Raw genomic sequence first — 17,776 nt, 5'->3', positions numbered from 1 at the left:
AAAAAAAAAAATAGCAGATGCGACGCGTTGTGAGCTTGTAGATCTGCTATTTTCAAATAGCCGATGCAGATATAGGTTTAAAAGTGCTCATGTGTGGTCACCTATAAGTCGTCGCTTCTAATTAGCTTGTTTTCGTAGCCCTAGTTCCTTATTTCTCTCGCAAAATCTGGCAACAGTGATAACTTCCGTGCAGCAGCTTGCCTTCTTGCAGTCTCGTGACAACATAACAAGTCATTTAGCTAGCAGCATTCTGTTCACTAAAACACATTCAAACTAACGCTATCTACACGAAAATAGTTTTTTTCCCCTCAGAAATAGCAACAATAAAGCGAACATGCTGTCTCGTTTACTGAAGGAGCACCAGGCGAAGCAGAACGAGCGAAAGGAGCTTCAAGGTGAGCGGCAGAAAGAAGAAGTAATTCTTGCCAACATGCTAGGCTAGTGCTAAAAACAAGGCGCGTATGCTTCGTCGTACAACGGTAGCACGCGACGAAAAATTGCCGATCTACAAGCTCACGGTGCGTCGCTTTGCGACTCGTCGTGAGCTTGTAGATCGGTCTTTTTTTTTTGCTTTACAGGCCCAGGGCTGAGTGGTGTAAGTAAAGTCACCGGGGTGATAAGCTATCGAGCAATTTCTTAGTTCGATATTCAAATTACCATATTTATTTATTGTGTTTAATACCAGTGGTGGAAAGTAATTAAGTACATGTACTCAAGTACTGTTCTTAAGTACAATTTTAAGATATTATTTGGACTTACTGGAGTAATTCCAATTTTCAGTACTTTTACATGTACTCCACTACATCTCGGAGGCAAATGTTGTACTTCTACTCTACAACAATTCTTTGAAAACTTCAGTTATTAGTTACTTTGTAGATTTTAATTTTGATTACAAAATATACATTAACCTCTTCAGCCCTATATGCATTTTGGCCTTTTGAAAATATCCAATCTACAAGCACACAATGCGTCGTGATTGTGAGCTTGTAGATCTGCTATCTTCAAAAGATTTGTATAAATCTTTTACATTTAAAAACAAAACGTGTGAATTGGGACATTCTGCATAAGTACATTTTGATACCAATACTTTTTGAACTTTTACTTAGTAAATTTTGAATTCAGGACTTTTAATTGTAACAGAGTATGTCTACATTGCAGTATTGATACTCTTAACTTTTCCCACAACTGTTATGTTTAATATTTTGTCTTGCACAGAGAGACGGAGGCGAGAGGCTATTACTGCAGCCACCTGCCTGACGGAAGCCCTGGTGGACCACCTCAACGTTGGGTAATGTTATAACTCCTACTGTTGTTCCTCACCTAATACAGGGGTTGACACTAAGGTCTCACTTAGGGCAAGTAGGCCTGTTCTACTTGTAGAGTTCTCAAATTCTACCCGAACCCGACCCGACCCGACGTTTTCGGGCCGAGCCGGGCCTCAAAAGTATGCTAATTGGTCGGGCCGAGCCGAGCCTCGGGCAGCATGAATGTACCGCAGGGTAAGACTGCCAGGAGCAGTTAATAAATAGACGAACAAATGAATTAATACACTTAAACAGGCAGCGCTGTGATTCTGAATTTTGTTACGATTACAGTGATTAGTAGCCTATTATTGACACCACCTGGGCGAGTGAGTCGTACTCGTATCGTGTAACTTTCCTGAAGAAGCTGTGTATGTGTTCAACAACACAGCCATTCAGCCTTGTAGTTTAAGTGCAGATTTCAGCTTGGGAAAAGCAGCCTCAAACGGGTTTGGGTACGTGGTTCATAGTCACCATTGCGTTATCGTGCTATTCCTATTCTTGCTATTATGTTGCAAATGATTGTGTGTGTGCTGACGCAATAACATTGACAGCTATGGCAGGCGACGAAAGTTTGCCAGACCTATGCCAGGCTAACAACGGTTGCTAAGCTGGCATTGGACAATCGCTTTTGCGGTGGGGTTTAGCGAAGGGTCCATTGAAGAACGCAGGAGCAAGCTTTCCATATATAGCCACGCGCGAGAACGTGCATACACGCAGTACACTACACGTGTCGTTGTTTTGTTTACGTTGTCAAAATGTTTTAATTTGAAGGTTTAACAGGATGTTCAATGTGTTTTTGTGAGTTAAGATTACTAACCGGCGTGCTCTATACTGGCGTGCTGTGTTAAGTTACACAAGTGGCGGAAACGGTGCTTTCTGATTTTCACAATACAATGTAATCCACCCGCGTTTAGTTCAGTATTATAATATTTTTCACCCAACGCGTGTAAACTTAAGCTAATAGGTTAACAACAGTCTCGAGTCGGTCTCAGACAGTCAGGGGGGGAGAGGAGACGGAGACGATGCATCGCATTGCACAGAGGTGTGTCCGTGAGCCAAAGACAAGGATTTAACTTCATTTAAATCAACACAGTCAGTGTAAGTTAATATCAGTCAGCGCCGTCAGCGCCATCTTCATAATAGATAAATACACATTCAGAACAGAATAATAATAGTAAAAATATAAAAAAAAAAAAAAAAAAAATCCCAAAACTTTTTTTTATTTTTTTTCCCCTCGGGTTTTTTCGGGTTTCGGGCCTAACATGATGGAAATAGTCGGGTTCGGGCCGAGCCTCGGGCCGGCCCAGTCGGGCCCAGTTAGGGCCGAGCCTTAATTTTCAGGCCCGTTGAGAACTCTATCTACTTGCCAATTCTGGGGCTATGCGATATGGACATACCTCATTATGTATGCCAAATGTAACTATAGCATATATACTTGACTCATTTTAAATTCCACAGACATCTTGTGTTGTGTTTATAGTGAACTATGAAGGCAGTTCTGCTCTAACACACTTGCCCGTCGGCCGTCGGGCAACCTGAAAGCAACCTCAAACTTTTTATTTACTAGTCAGGCAACCGTTAGGCCTAATATACTTTATGGTCAGTGGTGGAAAAAATACTCAAGGTAAAAGTAATGTAGAAATACTCTGTTACAAGTAAAAATCTGGAATTACAAATCTACTTGAGTAAAAGTACAAAAGTATTGGTATCAAAATGTACTTAAAGTACCAAAAGTACAAGTACTCATTATGCCCATTTCACAAGTTTTCAAATGTATAAAATGTATAGATATCTTTTGAAAATAGCATATCTACAAGCTCACAATGCGTCGCATTGTGAGCTTTATTAGCTATTTTCAAATGACCGAAATGTATATTCGGTTTTTAAGTCTGACGTCATGTTGTAGTCCGACGTCACTTCCGGGTCCAAAAGGCACCAGCGCCGTCCACTCTTCATTGTAAACAAACGGAACCCGTAAATCTTTTTACAATAACCTCCTTTTTCAGAAATGAACCATTGAGGGTTAAAAAGGGTCTTAATGCTATAGACAGTAAAAAGTAGGCTAATATATATATTTATATACATATTTATTTATTATTAAAGACAGGGTGCCGTGATTTTCAGTTATTTCCCCCCCCCCCCCCCAAACATAATCATCAGGTATTATGGTTATACTAGGAGGAAGATTTTTTTCAAAAAAGTGTACAGAAATTGTTAAAATTATGTTTTTATGTGGACACGCCTCCCAGTTCATTAAGTATACCTGGTTCTCACCTTACTTTACTTACTTTATTTGTTTATTTAGACAGGACAGAGCATATTAATGAACGTCACATGAACGTAAATACACCGGATTTAGCAAAGATGCTAATTTTCATCCGCAGTCCTCACACAAAACATAAAATCAGAAAAACATAACATCAGAAAATAGACAAACGGTGAAATACATTTACATAACATTACATAGCCTAAAAATAAACCTAAAATATGATCACAAATGGTTGCAGCTTTGGTTTTCAAGCAACCATCTTTTCACATTGAATTTAAAAGATGGAAATGTAGCACAATCCCTTATATGTAGAGGAAGGCCATTCCATGCTACACAACCCTGTACTGAGAGGACATTTTGACCGAAGGTTGTTTGCCGGTGCGGCACTTCACAATCTCCTCGAGTGGTTGCTCTGGTGCTGATTCCTCTTTCAGGCTTCCTTTTAATGAATTCCCTTAGGGGGGGCGGGCACAGACCATGTAAGGTCTTGTATATGACCCCAACCTGTTTGATCTTTTTGAAATTGTCGAAGCAAAAACAATTGAGCCTCCTGAGTATGTTACAATGATGATAAGAGTGAGGCTTCCTGTCAAACACCTTGAGCGCACTTTTGTAGAGCTGTTTAATGGGTTTTAGAATCATCACGCCTGTGCAAGACCAGTTTGTAAAACAGTATACAATGTGTGATAGGATCATACAGTGAAGATACGATCTGGCAGCTCCAACTGTCAGGAAGGGTCTAATTTGTTTAACATTTTGAAGGTTGAATTTAATCGTATTTGTGACTTTCTTCACATGTTTTTTAAAAGTTAAGGTCCTTACACACCGGCGAATATACGCAAAATTCGGACTCGTTCCGAATAATTAAAAGACGCTTTTTTCGCTCCGCGAAACTGGTGTGGAAGCTTGCATTGACTTTATAAGGTTTAAAAAAAAAACGTATTATTCGCATGAAAAAAATCGCCCTGGTGTGTAAGGACCTTTTAGGGTTGAGTCTAGTATGACTCCGAGGTACTTGAACTCTGGGACAAGTTGAAGTTCCTCCCCACCCAGAAACACATTTGAGGACTCCAATACAACTGGTCTTTTGGAGAAGGCCATGCAGACTGTCTTTTTGGCATTCAAGAGCAGACATGAATCTATAAGCCAGTCTTGAATGCTTGTCAGAGCTGAGGTTAAGATTATTGACACCTCTGCATAGCTTTTACCATGGGCAAGTACAACAGCATCATCTGCATACATCTTAGCACCTCCTCTACCACCTTAGCACCACCCACCTGTCCTAGTCCCTCCTCCTCCTCATGCCCACACCTGTTGTGTTATGATAATGAGGGGGAGGGTATGTTTTTACTATGTCACTAAAGCGCTGTTTTCCTATTGGCACGTTTGACCCTCAAGGTTTCAGCCTCCAGGTAGAAACTCAAAATAGTCAGAAGACATAAAACACCATAAAAACACCACCAGGGGGCTTAATGAAGTTCTATCAACCTCATAGACACATGAAAAACAGAAAAAGTGCAAAACCATGTCTCTTTAACAGTATAATATTTATTTTTTATATTTATTTATATATTTATATATAGATATATATAAAATAACTATTTCCTATTCTCTTTGTCGTTGCCAGGAAAGCGTTAGAATGACACTTTAGTTGTTCTGTTGATCTGTTAAAACAGCGAGGGAGACAGCACTGCGCATATTGGCAAAACACACACTTAGACCCGGAAGTTGTTCTGAAGGGGCGCAATGTCACGGCTTAACAACAGAATAGGGCTGAAGTGGATAATGTATGTTTTGTTATAATAGTCAAAATCTATAAAGTAACTTAAGTTTTCAAATAATTATAGTGGAGTAAAAGTGTAACATTTGCCTCTGAGATGTAGTGGAATAGAAGTAAAAGTACTGAAATTTGGAAATACTCCACTACAGTAAAAAATACCTCAAAATGTTACTTTAGTACAGTACTTGAGGAAATGTACTAGTTACTTTCCACCACTGTTTATGGTCCAGAGAGTAAGGTCTGTCTGTATACGGAACTGCCTCTTTTCAGGGTGTTTCGCCCATGGACTACCCCAATATGCCTATCCCTTAGCCGCAAGCAACTCTTAGATCCTATTTTTAATATCTGTAATCTAGAGTTGCAATACCAACCCTTGACAGCCCATACATCCAAACAGAAATGTCTGATTGTCTGATGTCTGATCTGATTAGGGCTGTCAACTTTCCTCAGAAATGATATTCGAATATTGGTCTTAAAAATTGCCAGATATTTGAATATAGTCGAATATTATTATTATAAAAAAATATTTTTCCCCCCTATTTTTATTGACAGAAACAATACAAAAAACAACGTATAGAGTGCTCGGATCCAATAAAACATTTTTTTTGTTTTTATAACTTGATACATTGTTTTTTGTATTGTTCCAAATAAACATAAAAAATGTTTTTTATTTTATTTTATCAAATATTCATTTTCATATTCGAATATACATATTTTCCCCATATTCGAGGAATATTCGATATTCGAATATAAATTCACCAGCCCTATATCTGATTGGATTAAACGAGGTTAAAATCACCAACATTGCAGCTGTACGGAAAGCTTGAATTATCCTCTTTCTATCTGCAAAGTTTTTGTTTCATAAAAAATCCACCGTAGACATGTTATGAGCTACATTCTGTCAATAAATTCCGTGCAGGTGACAATTTTTCTAAGTGTTGGAGTTTGGAAGCGCTCGTTTTTAATAACGCAACGTCCTGCTGCCTCCTGCATTATGTGCAATTTTGGAACAGGTGGTACGCAGGACCATGACGTTGAGTGATTTCCAACAGGCGCTTCCAAACTCCAACACACAAATTATGCACGGAATTTATTGACAGAAAGTAGCTCATAACATGTCTATGGTGGATTTTTATCAAACAAAAACTTAATTCAAGCTTTCCGTACAGCTGCAATGTTGGTGAATTTAACGTTGTTTAATACAATCGGATAGGACTTTTCTATTTGGTTGTATGGGCTGTCAAAGGTTGGTATTGCAACTCTAGATTCCAGATATAAAAAATAGGATCTAAGAGTTGCTTGCGGCTAGCCTATCCCTATGCTTTGTAGTTCACAGATAATATGCTTACTATCCCTCCCAAGATTATCCAAGATTTACTCAGTGCATATATATATTTCCACTTGAGCTGTAAATAATTAATGTAAACACAAATATCCAAATATCTGGGACCATGTTGTGATGCATCTTAAAATATGACCTCTAATCTGTGAGCAGATTGCGTATACCTGGTAGTGTTCCCTAACCAGTGAACCCTGAATAATGTTTATGTTGTATGTGTGTTTTTAAGCTTCATGCATACAGTCAGGCTCCAGGCATAAATACTGCAACGTGTGAAAATATGGTTGGAAGTTAAATTGAAATATGTGTGGGCTGGGGCCATGCACGTTTTCTTACAGTGCTTGGACATGAATAAAGCAATCCATTCCTTGCATGCCGGTACACTAGGCTTAACGTGACACAATGGCAAATGTTACACGAGAAAGATTAGAAAATAATTGTGAAATGTGTAATGGGAGCCAAATCAGTCAGCTTAAAGATCAACAGTTGTATATAGAGAGACCATTGTTTAGAACATTCCCTTTTATAGAAAAGATTTCATGGCCCAAAACGGTTTCCTAAACAAAGGTCTCTACTATTTCATCACAATCAGACTATAAGCTAGAAATTAAGTGAAGTAGACTTGTGCCTACTTATGCCACGAGTCACAACGCTGCTAAAGAACTTTTGGCACATGTACGTTCTTGAAATTGACTGTCAGCATTGTGAAAAGGCCCACTCATAGGCTGGGCACAATTTAGATTTGATGATCGCCAAGGGGCTCAATATTTAGCCCCTTGGCGATCTGACCTTGCTTTATCTGATTATCTATGTATTTACTTTGATATGTCTATTACTCCAGAGTCAGACATCCATTTTAGATCAGGTACTGTTAAATACTGTTATAATGAGAATATCAGTAGTGCACTCTTTATAAAGGCTGTCTGTCACCAACCCCCAATTTAATCTCTGTTAAACCTTGTGGATCATTTAAATTCAAATCGGTTGAAATCCAGAAAAGACAATTCCTGATAGCTGAGCGCAAATGCAAAAAACTAAATTCCAAACCATTCTATGAAGAGAAACTTCAATTACAAATAATTTAGAACGGAGAAACTCAGACAATCCTTTCTCAATAACATCATTAGCAAAAAATATAAACAATGCATGCAACTTAATTGCTACTGTTGATGTTGATAGATTGACAAACCCCCCAGGCCCCAGCATAAATAGCCTCTGAATGCTGTTGCACCAGCAAATGAGTTTGCTTAATAATTAGACCAGCTATCAATACTTGTCAAACAAAAAAGCAATGGCAGAATTGAAGCACGCCTATGTGTGGAAAATAATATACCGGTAACTAACAAAAAACACACTCTCATAAACTAGTTACTGTGATATTGATTCATGCACCTACGTTTTTGCAATGATAGGGTGTCACCCTTTATAGTTTATTGATTGATTGTGCTAATTCAAAGTTTAAATAAAGCACATTAAACAGACTAGATTTTCAGGCTGCTAGGTTGCCTTCAAATCCAGTCCTATATTGCGCTGATCAGAGCAAATGGTCACTGAGTTATGGCCATTGTTAAACACTGCTGTAGCGCCCAATATGTGTGCAATTTAGTTTTTTTGTGTGTGTGACTATGACTATTGTCATGGCAGACCCCTGAACAGTGTTTGTGCCAAGTTTGGTGAGGATTGGGTCCTGTGACCCCTCCAGATGTTGGTGGCTGAACCGTAGGATGTTCCTACACAATAAAATACTGAATACAAAAGTTTATTACTGATTGTCTGAGAATAAATAAAACTACAATTACTTATTTTTTTGCTATGTTGTCTTTTTTAAATCAATGTTGTTCCTTTTATTTATTTTGAAATGCCTTATGCCTTTAAATGTTTTTTATGTACAGTTTTATGTACTTTAAAGATCTTTGAATTGCCTTACAAACGGTCAGATGAGAACATGCTGGGCTTTAGAGTTCCATATCTTGCTAGGATGATACATCAAATGCAGGATAACGGCAACGCCTCATATTGTTTTCTATTTCATTCCAGGGTGGCTCAGGCATATGTAAACCAACGTAAGCTGGACCATGAGGTGAAGACTCTCCAAGTGCAGGCTAGCCAGTTTTCCAAGCAAACCGCTCAATGGATCAGTATGGTGGAAGGCTTCAATCAGGCCCTAAAGGTGGGTCACACTGTGTCAACAAAAAAAGTCTTGACATCTGCAAACTTTGTCAATTGCTACCCCTTGTGGTAGAAAATATTTCCTCAAATAAGGCCAAAAGCTTTATAGGAAATATGGGAAATGGATAGTTTACCCTAATACCCTACATGTGCACAATTGTCATAAACCTCTTTCTATGTTACTGTGCCCCTTGTTTAACAGGAAATTGGGGATGTGGAGAACTGGGCACGCAGCATTGAAATGGACATGAGGACCATTGCCACAGCTCTGGAGTATGTACACAAGGGCCAGCTTCAGTCTGCCTCCTCATAGACATTATAGGAAAAGACTAGCCTGGCTCCAGACCCTGAATCGCTAGCCTCTCATTCAGGGTCTGGTGACGCTGTCGAAGGTGGGGTTTTCTCGGTTGAAAATCTAACCGGCAATCCAGTATGAACCAATCTTCAAAGAGTCCCACTTTGGCCACGCCCCCATCTTAGAAAACGGCTGCACTGAGAGTGCTTTCAGACTGAATAATGGAGTGAAACGAAATGAAAATTCAGGATGAGTGTCAGGCTAGGATAAGACCTGTGAGACTGAAACACACCACACTGGAATGAAAGTTCAACAAAGTCTGGTTCAGGAGACCCTAACCAGGGTGGACATAAGACTTTTGTCAAGTCCTTTCTATGAGTCTTGATGTCTCTCACAAAGTCGGCTAGATTGGGCCTGTTACTGTTGGAATACTCTACATATTGTTTTTGAGACTGAATTGCACACCCTCAATGCCCATATATGGAGATCTCGGTATCTGTCAGTCCTTGTCCCATGCATATATATGGGCATGCCCCCTTTTGTTCCCATATATGGAGCTGACTGATTTGTTTGCGCCTGATGCCACACACTGAGATTAGACTCCATATTTGGGCGTAGCTGTATTGGTAACTCCTTCCTTATATGGTTATGGCCGAGTCATAGTGACATGAGCGTAATGACGTGGTCCACCAGCCAGCTGGTCCTCCCATAAGCCAATTTTAAAGACTGGGTGCCGTGATTTTCAGTGATCCCCCCCCCCCCCCTAAAACATAATCATCAGGTATTATGGTTATACTAGGAGGAAGATTTTTTTTCAAAAAAGTGTACAGAAAGTGTTAAAATTATGTTTTTATGTGGACACGCCTCCAGTTCATTAAGTATACCTGGTTCTCACCTTAGCACCTCCTCCACCACCTTAGCACCACCCACCTGTCCTAGTCCCTCCTCCTCATGCCCACACCTGTTGTGTTATGATAATGAGGGGGAGGGTATAATTTTACTGTGTCATTAAAGTGCTGTTTTTCTATTGGCACGTTTGACCCTCAAGGTTTCAGCCTCCAGGAAGAAACTCAAAATAGTCAGAGAAGACATAAAACACCATAAAAACACCACCAGGGGGCTTAATGAAGTTCTATCAACCTCATAGACACATGAAAAACAGAAAAAGTGCAAAACCATGGTACCACCTCTTTAATATAGGATATGATGCCAAAATGATACCATGTTGATCCTTCTTGGCTGATGAAGGCAGGGCAACTATCTGCTAACTTAGATCACTTTAGGCCTGTATATTAAAGGACAACTTCACCGATTTCTTACTTTGTAGCTTCACACATTCAAAAAGAGATTGATGGTGACGAATCAACTGTTGTATCTGAACTAATGAGGCTTTATGTAAAAGTGTAGCAATAAATTGGCTTTATTTGCTTGTAATAGGTTTAAGTGGCCACAGACGGCATTCCATATGCTTTGCTGTGATACCCCTTCTAACAGCTACTTCTACTGTATGTTAGCCTCTTTTCACCTTTCAGTCCCCAAATTATGTATGCCAGCTCTGCTGCTCATGATCTTGCTTATGATGTGCTTATGAAAAAGGTTTAGGATGTTTGTGATGCAGCATTGTTTGTCGTAAAATAATTGTACTCTTGCGCTGTTTGTGTGCTGCTTGAGCAGGGGAATACAATTAATCTATCTATGGAATGTGTGACGCAGTAAGGAAAGGTTATGTCACAACAAGGCACGTGGCAGTGAGCTGAGCTCTCCCACCACTCTACGTTTAACGTTTTCTTTTACGTTTGTAACTAGCTACGCTCCATCACTCATATATTCCATTGACTCACTATATAATGTGTATCTATACGTCATAGCAACATTTGGTCCAGTACATTTTGGAGATTGTTTAGCATTGTGTCGGGGGAAAAATCAAGCTCTACAAGCCAGGCTGAATATTGAGTTTATTAAAAAGAAAAGATGATACACAAATGCAACAAACCAATCCGTTTCGAAAATCAGAGTAATAATTCTGTACATATTTTCAAGCTCGTTTGCCTCCATCCCTGGACAGTAAACATGTCAAAATGACCAGCTTGCAGCTGCTGTGAGAGGGGGGGGGGGGGGGAAGAAAAAGCACAGTAAGCCATTCAAAGTCAACAGTGCTCTGCTCTCTCCTATCTGGAGGAAGGGAGATAACAGGCACTCCTTACTTATTGATATTAAAATAGGTTTGTTATGTAATATGTACTGCACTGTATGTCCTTTGCAGGCTTGTGTGATTGTCTTAAATTCTCCTCCTGTGTGTTTTGTGATATACCCATGTAAGTACTTTTGTGCCATGTTCCCATAACATCATGGATGTCCTCTCTCTGTTTTGAGGAACAGAGAGATGCCTTGGAGTCAAAATATAAAATGTTTCGTCCCTCTGTCCTTGTGGGAGAACTGACTGACACCTCAAGTCTACTTTCCCCATGCAATAATTATACAAGTATCATAAGAGATTTCATATTTTGATTATAAAATGAGATCAAAAATAGATCTATAAGGATAAGCACAACACGTTGCATCGGCTGTTCACTATTCGTGAAAGATGTTTACGGTAGGTATAAAATAGAGCGGGGTGAACTCCATGTCAGTATATTATCTCAAGCAAAGAAGAGGTTACCTATTTGGGCTGTATTCTTGACAAATAAATTGCCATTTTGATTATGCCTACTTGGTTCTCCAACATCTCGATGTCACTAAAAACTATGCTTCAGACATCCCGAAACAAACTGATAAGACTTCTTGGCCCTTACCTAATGGTATTTAAGACTGTCCTCAATACCCTCATACCAAACTACTTCTCCAAAGTGAGTAACACCCACAGCCACAACACCAGAGGGAGTGACCATTATGTGGTACCACCCAAAACGAACACGGGGAAGTGACACCAAAATGTGGAATGCCCTGACACCATCCATTAAAGGATATGTAAAACCATGGTTTATTTCAAAATTGGCTTGAAAAAACATCTATCAGGAGACCAAAATTAATTTAACTATTGTAGTGTTTGTAATTTTTTTAATGTATTATTTAGTTAATTTTTGTATGCTATGTTAAGTCCCCGGGACTTTTTTGTGTTATCCTTTTAGCTTTAATGTCTTACTGTACCACGTGCTGTTGACATTTCTGACTAAAGTATTCAATCAATCAAAAAGCTGTTAATATGTAACTTTTTTTTGTGAAATCTGTATGGTAGTGTCTGTTATTTGCTTTTTACACCGGCCACTCCAGAGGGCTCTGTATTTTAATTCCTCCCCATGCATACTTTGTGTGTTGTATCCTACTGACTCACCTGCCAGTGAGGAGCCCCCACCAGGAGGATGTAGATTCTTCATCCTACTCCCTCCGCCCAACACTCCCTGCTGACAGATGCCGCCCCAGCACCATAGGAATATGCTCAGTGAGTGACAAATATCACCCTCCCCGCCCGACACACACGGGGCAATTGTTTTTGTATAGACGCTGGACAAAGCCGTATGCACCATGGTGGATTCAAACCCACAACCTCTGCGGTGGTGGGCAGGCACTTTGCCACTGTGCCACCCAAGCACCTCCCTGCTCTGCTAAAGTTTCTCCCCTGAGCCAGCAGGGAAGTTCTATTTGCTCAGTGGTTAACATGTCAGCACTTGCACAGGAGACCTGGGTTCAAATCTGGGGTAGGACAGGATAATTACATTGTACAGCTTTAATGTAACCAAGAGTAAAACTACAACACCGCCAAACCATCGGCATTATTTCCCATATCACAGCTGCTTCCATACCCATTTGCTTTGGACTACTCTCACTACCACCTTCACTTACCACTCCTGAGAGCACCGTGTTCCCTCAGTGATTTGTGTATCTATATAATACACAACTGATAAACCCTGTTCACCTGTTAAATACATGTATGGAAACCTTGGTCTGGACATTGCAATTTTCATAATGTCAAGCTTACCGTTGACTCGTGGTGTGAGCCAGTAGCAAATCTCAGCTTCAAATCAGTTCCATACAGTATTCTGAAATTCCTGCCTTTTTGGGGAAAGAGCAAACACACACACACACACACACACACACACACACACACACACACACACACACACACACACACACACACTCACAAACCAATAGCATTTTGCGGATTACAAAATGTGGACTTGTCTTAAGGGATAAACCTTGAGGATAAAGCCTTTCTACTGCCAGTTTCACTGCGGTGCAAGAGGGAGCAATAGTCCAACAGGGAAAGGTGACGAGGAGGGACAGCCTGTGGATTTCAATTCCTTAATAAAGGGCGAAAAGGTAGGATAATAGTTTTCATGATAAATTAAGCAAACATGATTCAATTATTGATTGGATGAATATTTGAATAGATCATTTAAAGTTTAGTCATTTCTAAAAGACTACTAAAAAATGCATCTCAGATTTATCATTTTCACTTATTTGTTGTTCATCTTTCATGAATGTGGCCTAATAATTTCAACTCATTTGCATGGCTGTCACATGAAAACTTAAAGGGGTATTTCTCTTTAAAACACTTCTGGGGGCGTTTTAACATCTACTCAGGGTTTTGTGTGCACCCCAGACAGTTTTTAAGTTGCTTCATTCAATATTTAGATTTTCATATTCTTTATGAGACACGCCCCCTCCTATACAAGCATATTCATCTTCAATCTTCATTTTAACCATGTTAGAATAATGTAAAACACATCCCTGGTTCTGGTGACTGATAGTATCCTTCTAATGCATGAGGGTGCTGTGTTTTTTTCAATCAATTCTCTTTCTTTTTTTCCCCTTTGTCTTTAATGAATAAATAAAATTGAGTTTGAAGTTCAATTGGCTTATATAGGAGGCTAGCTTATCAAAATCTAAATATTGAAATACCCTTTTATCTGAAGAATTAATTTCATGAGCCTTTGGCACATGAAATCCATTTGACGCTCATTTGTCAATAACAATTCATGTGCTTAATTGCTGAAAAACATATTGTACTTTGAGGATGTAAGCATCTCCGAACAATAATACTCTATTTGCAAAGAAAGAAAATTTATTGGATGGATGATATAGGGCATATTTAAAAATAACTTAATATTTCTCACACTACTATTCCGGAAAATGTATGACTTTTGAGCAGAAAGCCTTACACTGCTCTGACACAAGCATTACAACTATGTTACAAAACAATAGACCCCCAAAGCCCCCCTCATCCTTCGGCTCCTATCCTCTCACCAATGCCACTCTTTGTTCACTAAGAGCATTAGACAAACAGGCCTTTTCTCTTGTGCCTTCAGGGTTATTGCATAATGCATAGACTATAAGCAAGTCTTCCACTGAGGTCCATGGAGCAAATTTGTGCTTTACAAAATATCAAAGCTGTATAATTAGAATGTGTAGAGAAAACTCCACAAAACACACCAATATTTGGTAGCAGGGAGAAGGCGACAGCTGGGTTCTGGATCAAAGTTCTCTTTATTCCTGGTGCTGTACAGAAACCTACATTCAGCTGCTTGCCATGCCTTACATAGTGTGTATAATCACAATGTACTGTAACAACACATGTAAATCCTGGAATCCATTGAGAGCAGATGGAACCTGTTGTCATGACAGAGGCTCTCCCCTCTGGGGGATAGCTGATATCCTGTGTGCATCGATTATGCACAACAGGTGTGTTGTCACACCCAGCCCAGGGTCTAAATACCTTGGGCTAATACGTTGTGTACAGATTCAAGTACACAATTGTTCCTTACTTATATTAACTTTTTGTTTTATATGATGCTTTGTATGGTCCTGCTAATATGAACCTTCCAGCAATATTCTTAACAGGCATGCTTTGACTACCCTACAGTCAGATTATAAGTATTTCTTTTTCGACCTGCCAATTTCTTTGCATAGTGTTTCTTGATTGTGCATGATATTATTGAAACAAAATGTCTTTACCATGTACGATGTATTGCCAATCTCAAGTTATAGTATTAGTCACATTCATAGCAAGATCCTCTGGCGCTTCTAAAAATATAAATGTTCTGCTCACTACCGGTATATATATATTATTGTAATTTCAATAAAGGGATTAATGATCACTCTGTCTTTCAACAAACACAATCTCATACAGGTCCACAATAAACCACCTCTCTGGATACAATATGGGCATCTACGACCTTTTAGGGTAAGATTATACTAATTACTATACCATGGACTGTGATTTTGAACCTGTGACCTAACTTTAGACCACTGGATCCTTTGTCAGTTCTTAATTTTTGATTTAAAGTCGGAATTGTTACATGTCCGTGAATGTAATGTCCCCTCAGGGGACATTACATTCACGGTTCAAGTTTAGTTTTTGTTCTACCACACACAGGTTTTCGGCTGAGACAAATACGGTTTCTGACGGACCAAGGTGATAACACAAAAATGCAACATAATCACATTACAATACACTCCTCAAAAATATAATTTCTAACAGCAGGTAATCTCTAATCTGAATGGGATTCTATGTTCACACACTTCCACTGTCCCCTCCCATGTACAACAGGGAAAATGTAACGTGTTACGTTGTTGGTGCCATTTTGATACTGTGGGCGCTTGTGTGGAAGTACCGTGACAGCTTGGAGATCAACAACTTCAGAGATAGGTACGTCTTTGTGACCGGCTGCGACACCGGGTTTGGAAACCTCTTGTGCAGGAACCTCGATCGTAAAGGTTTCCGCGTACTGGCTGGTTGTCTAACAGAAAAGGGAGCTGATGATCTGAAGAGGGTTACTGGGCCCTACTTAAAGACTGTTCAGCTAGATGTGACCAGTCAGGACAGCATCCAGAAAGCCATGGAGTGGACCAAGAAGGAGGTTGGAGACCAGGGTGAGATATGTCATGAAAGAAACAATGTCATCCAGCAAATGAAACCAAGATACAGTGTTCCATTTGTAAAAACAGAACAAAAAAACAATAAACACTTAAGCCCTTATATACTTATTCGTTCAACAAATAGCAAAGATTGCCAATCTGCAAACTCAAAAACATGTAAAGGCATTTTTGCTGTTTTAAAATTTAAAAGAAGAACATTTTTAAATGTTGACAAATTTGCACCATTTCCCCCCAAAATGTAGTTCTTCAATTATATATTTCCCAAAGGGAAATGCATGTATTTAATTCAGTCTAACCAGAACAAGGAAAAAACAAATGACTTTGGGGGGTTTCAAAAGCAGAGGCATAGCTTGTATAGTTCTGTCTTTATTTAATGCTTTTGTTCCCCATTTAGGACTGTGGGGTCTTGTGAACAATGCTGGACGCGCACTGCCCATGGGGCCCTCAGAGTGGATGAGAGTGGAGGATTTCCACAACATTCTAAAAGTTAATATGAACGGAGTGATTGCCATGACGATGACCTTCCTGCCGCTCATCAAGCGAGGCCGCGGGCGTCTTGTGAACGTAGCTTCAGTGCTTGGGAGGGTCGCTGCGAATGGCGGTGGCTATTGCATCTCCAAGTTTGCTGTGGAATCGTTTTCAGACTGCCTCAGGTAAGACAGAGTATCAACTGGCTCCTGAGAAATACCCAAATTCATCAAACTAAACAATATTACACTTAAAATGTATTTAAAGTGTTGATGTGGAATATAGCATTGCATTGCACATGCAGTGACAACTTCCATCTTTCACACACACACACACACACACACACACACACACACACACACACACACACACACACACACACACACACACACACACACACACACACACACACACACACACACACACACACACACACACACACACACACATAAACTGAATGAAAACGTAAAATAACATTTATTTCCAATGTGGACCTTGGTGCTGTTTGTTTTGTCCAACATCGTGGTCCATGGTCCAAGCATATGAGGTTGATTTTTATGTTTATATAGAACCAAAAAAATAAATACAAACAATCCATCTTTCAGGAGGGACATAGACTACTTTGGTATCAAGGTGTGCATTATTGAGCCAGGGTTCTTCAAGACAGCAGTAACTAGCCTGGAACCCCTTGAGAGAGAGCTGCATCGACTGTGGAACCAGCTTACCCCTGAAGTAAAAGCCAGCTATGGTGACAAGTACCTTGATAAGTGTAAGTACCTTATAGTGCACTTCCCACGTGCTGATATAACCATCCTGAATGCATTGAAATCAACTACTCTGAGCTGTCCCCAAGTGAACACCAACATGAGTTTTGAACTACTTGAGGTGGTTCACACTCACAGCATGTAACTGCTTATTGTTGATCATATACACAATTTATGTTGTCAGATAAAAAAAATGGCAGATTTGGCAGCATTAACACAGTGCAACTTTATCAACAACATTATCAAATTGTTGATTCTCATTTGCAGACATTAAGGTCCAGCGTTTGATCATGACCGCTGTCTGCGACGCTGACCTGTCCAAAGTGACCTGGAGCATGGAGCACGCTTTGACCGCTTCCTACCCTCGTACCCGGTACAGTGCCGGCTGGGATGCCAAATTTGTCTGGATCCCCCTATCTTATATGCCTTCCTGGGTGGTCGATATTGGGCTGAAATTGGTGATGCCTCGTCCTGCCGATAGTGTCTAAGAAATACAATTATACAGTACACAG

General features: G+C 39.8%; 2 protein-coding genes across 2 annotated transcripts; both read left to right on the top strand.

The window, feature by feature from the left end:
- Positions 1-210: 210 nt before the first annotated feature.
- bloc1s1 (biogenesis of lysosomal organelles complex-1, subunit 1) lies at positions 211-12,349 on the top strand. Its single transcript, XM_080424228.1, has 4 exons — positions 211-395; positions 1,216-1,288; positions 8,730-8,862; positions 9,064-12,349. The coding sequence occupies exons 1-4, from the start codon at positions 335-337 to the stop codon at positions 9,172-9,174; spliced, it is 378 nt and encodes a 125-aa protein (XP_080280354.1). The 5' UTR covers positions 211-334; the 3' UTR covers positions 9,175-12,349.
- Positions 12,350-15,653: 3,304 nt separating this feature from the next.
- rdh5 (retinol dehydrogenase 5 (11-cis/9-cis)) lies at positions 15,654-17,752 on the top strand (the record flags this gene model as incomplete). Its single annotated transcript, XM_080423509.1, has 4 exons — positions 15,654-16,026; positions 16,427-16,685; positions 17,106-17,269; positions 17,532-17,752. 4 exons carry the CDS (start codon positions 15,654-15,656, stop codon positions 17,750-17,752), a joined length of 1,017 nt encoding a protein of 338 aa, XP_080279635.1.
- Positions 17,753-17,776: the final 24 nt, after the last annotated feature.

Source organism: Gymnoscopelus braueri, assembly GCF_963280865.1.
Source record: "Gymnoscopelus braueri genome assembly, chromosome: 3".
Classification (NCBI taxonomy): Eukaryota; Metazoa; Chordata; class Actinopteri; order Myctophiformes; family Myctophidae; genus Gymnoscopelus; species Gymnoscopelus braueri.
This window is presented reverse-complemented; position numbering and strand designations above follow the sequence as displayed.

What these genes read in the sequence shown, in the direction of transcription:
- bloc1s1 (XM_080424228.1), top strand. Translation starts at nt 335, where the DNA reads ATGCTGTCTCGTTTACTGAAGGAGCACCAGGCGAAGCAGAACGAGCGA. An exon ending in CGAGCGAAAGGAGCTTCAAG is followed by an intron (nt 396 to 1,215) that starts GTGAGCGGCAGA and finishes TGTCTTGCACAG; the next exon opens with AGAGACGGAGGCGAGAGGCT. An exon ending in GCTTCAATCAGGCCCTAAAG is followed by an intron (nt 8,863 to 9,063) that starts GTGGGTCACACT and finishes CTTGTTTAACAG; the next exon opens with GAAATTGGGGATGTGGAGAA.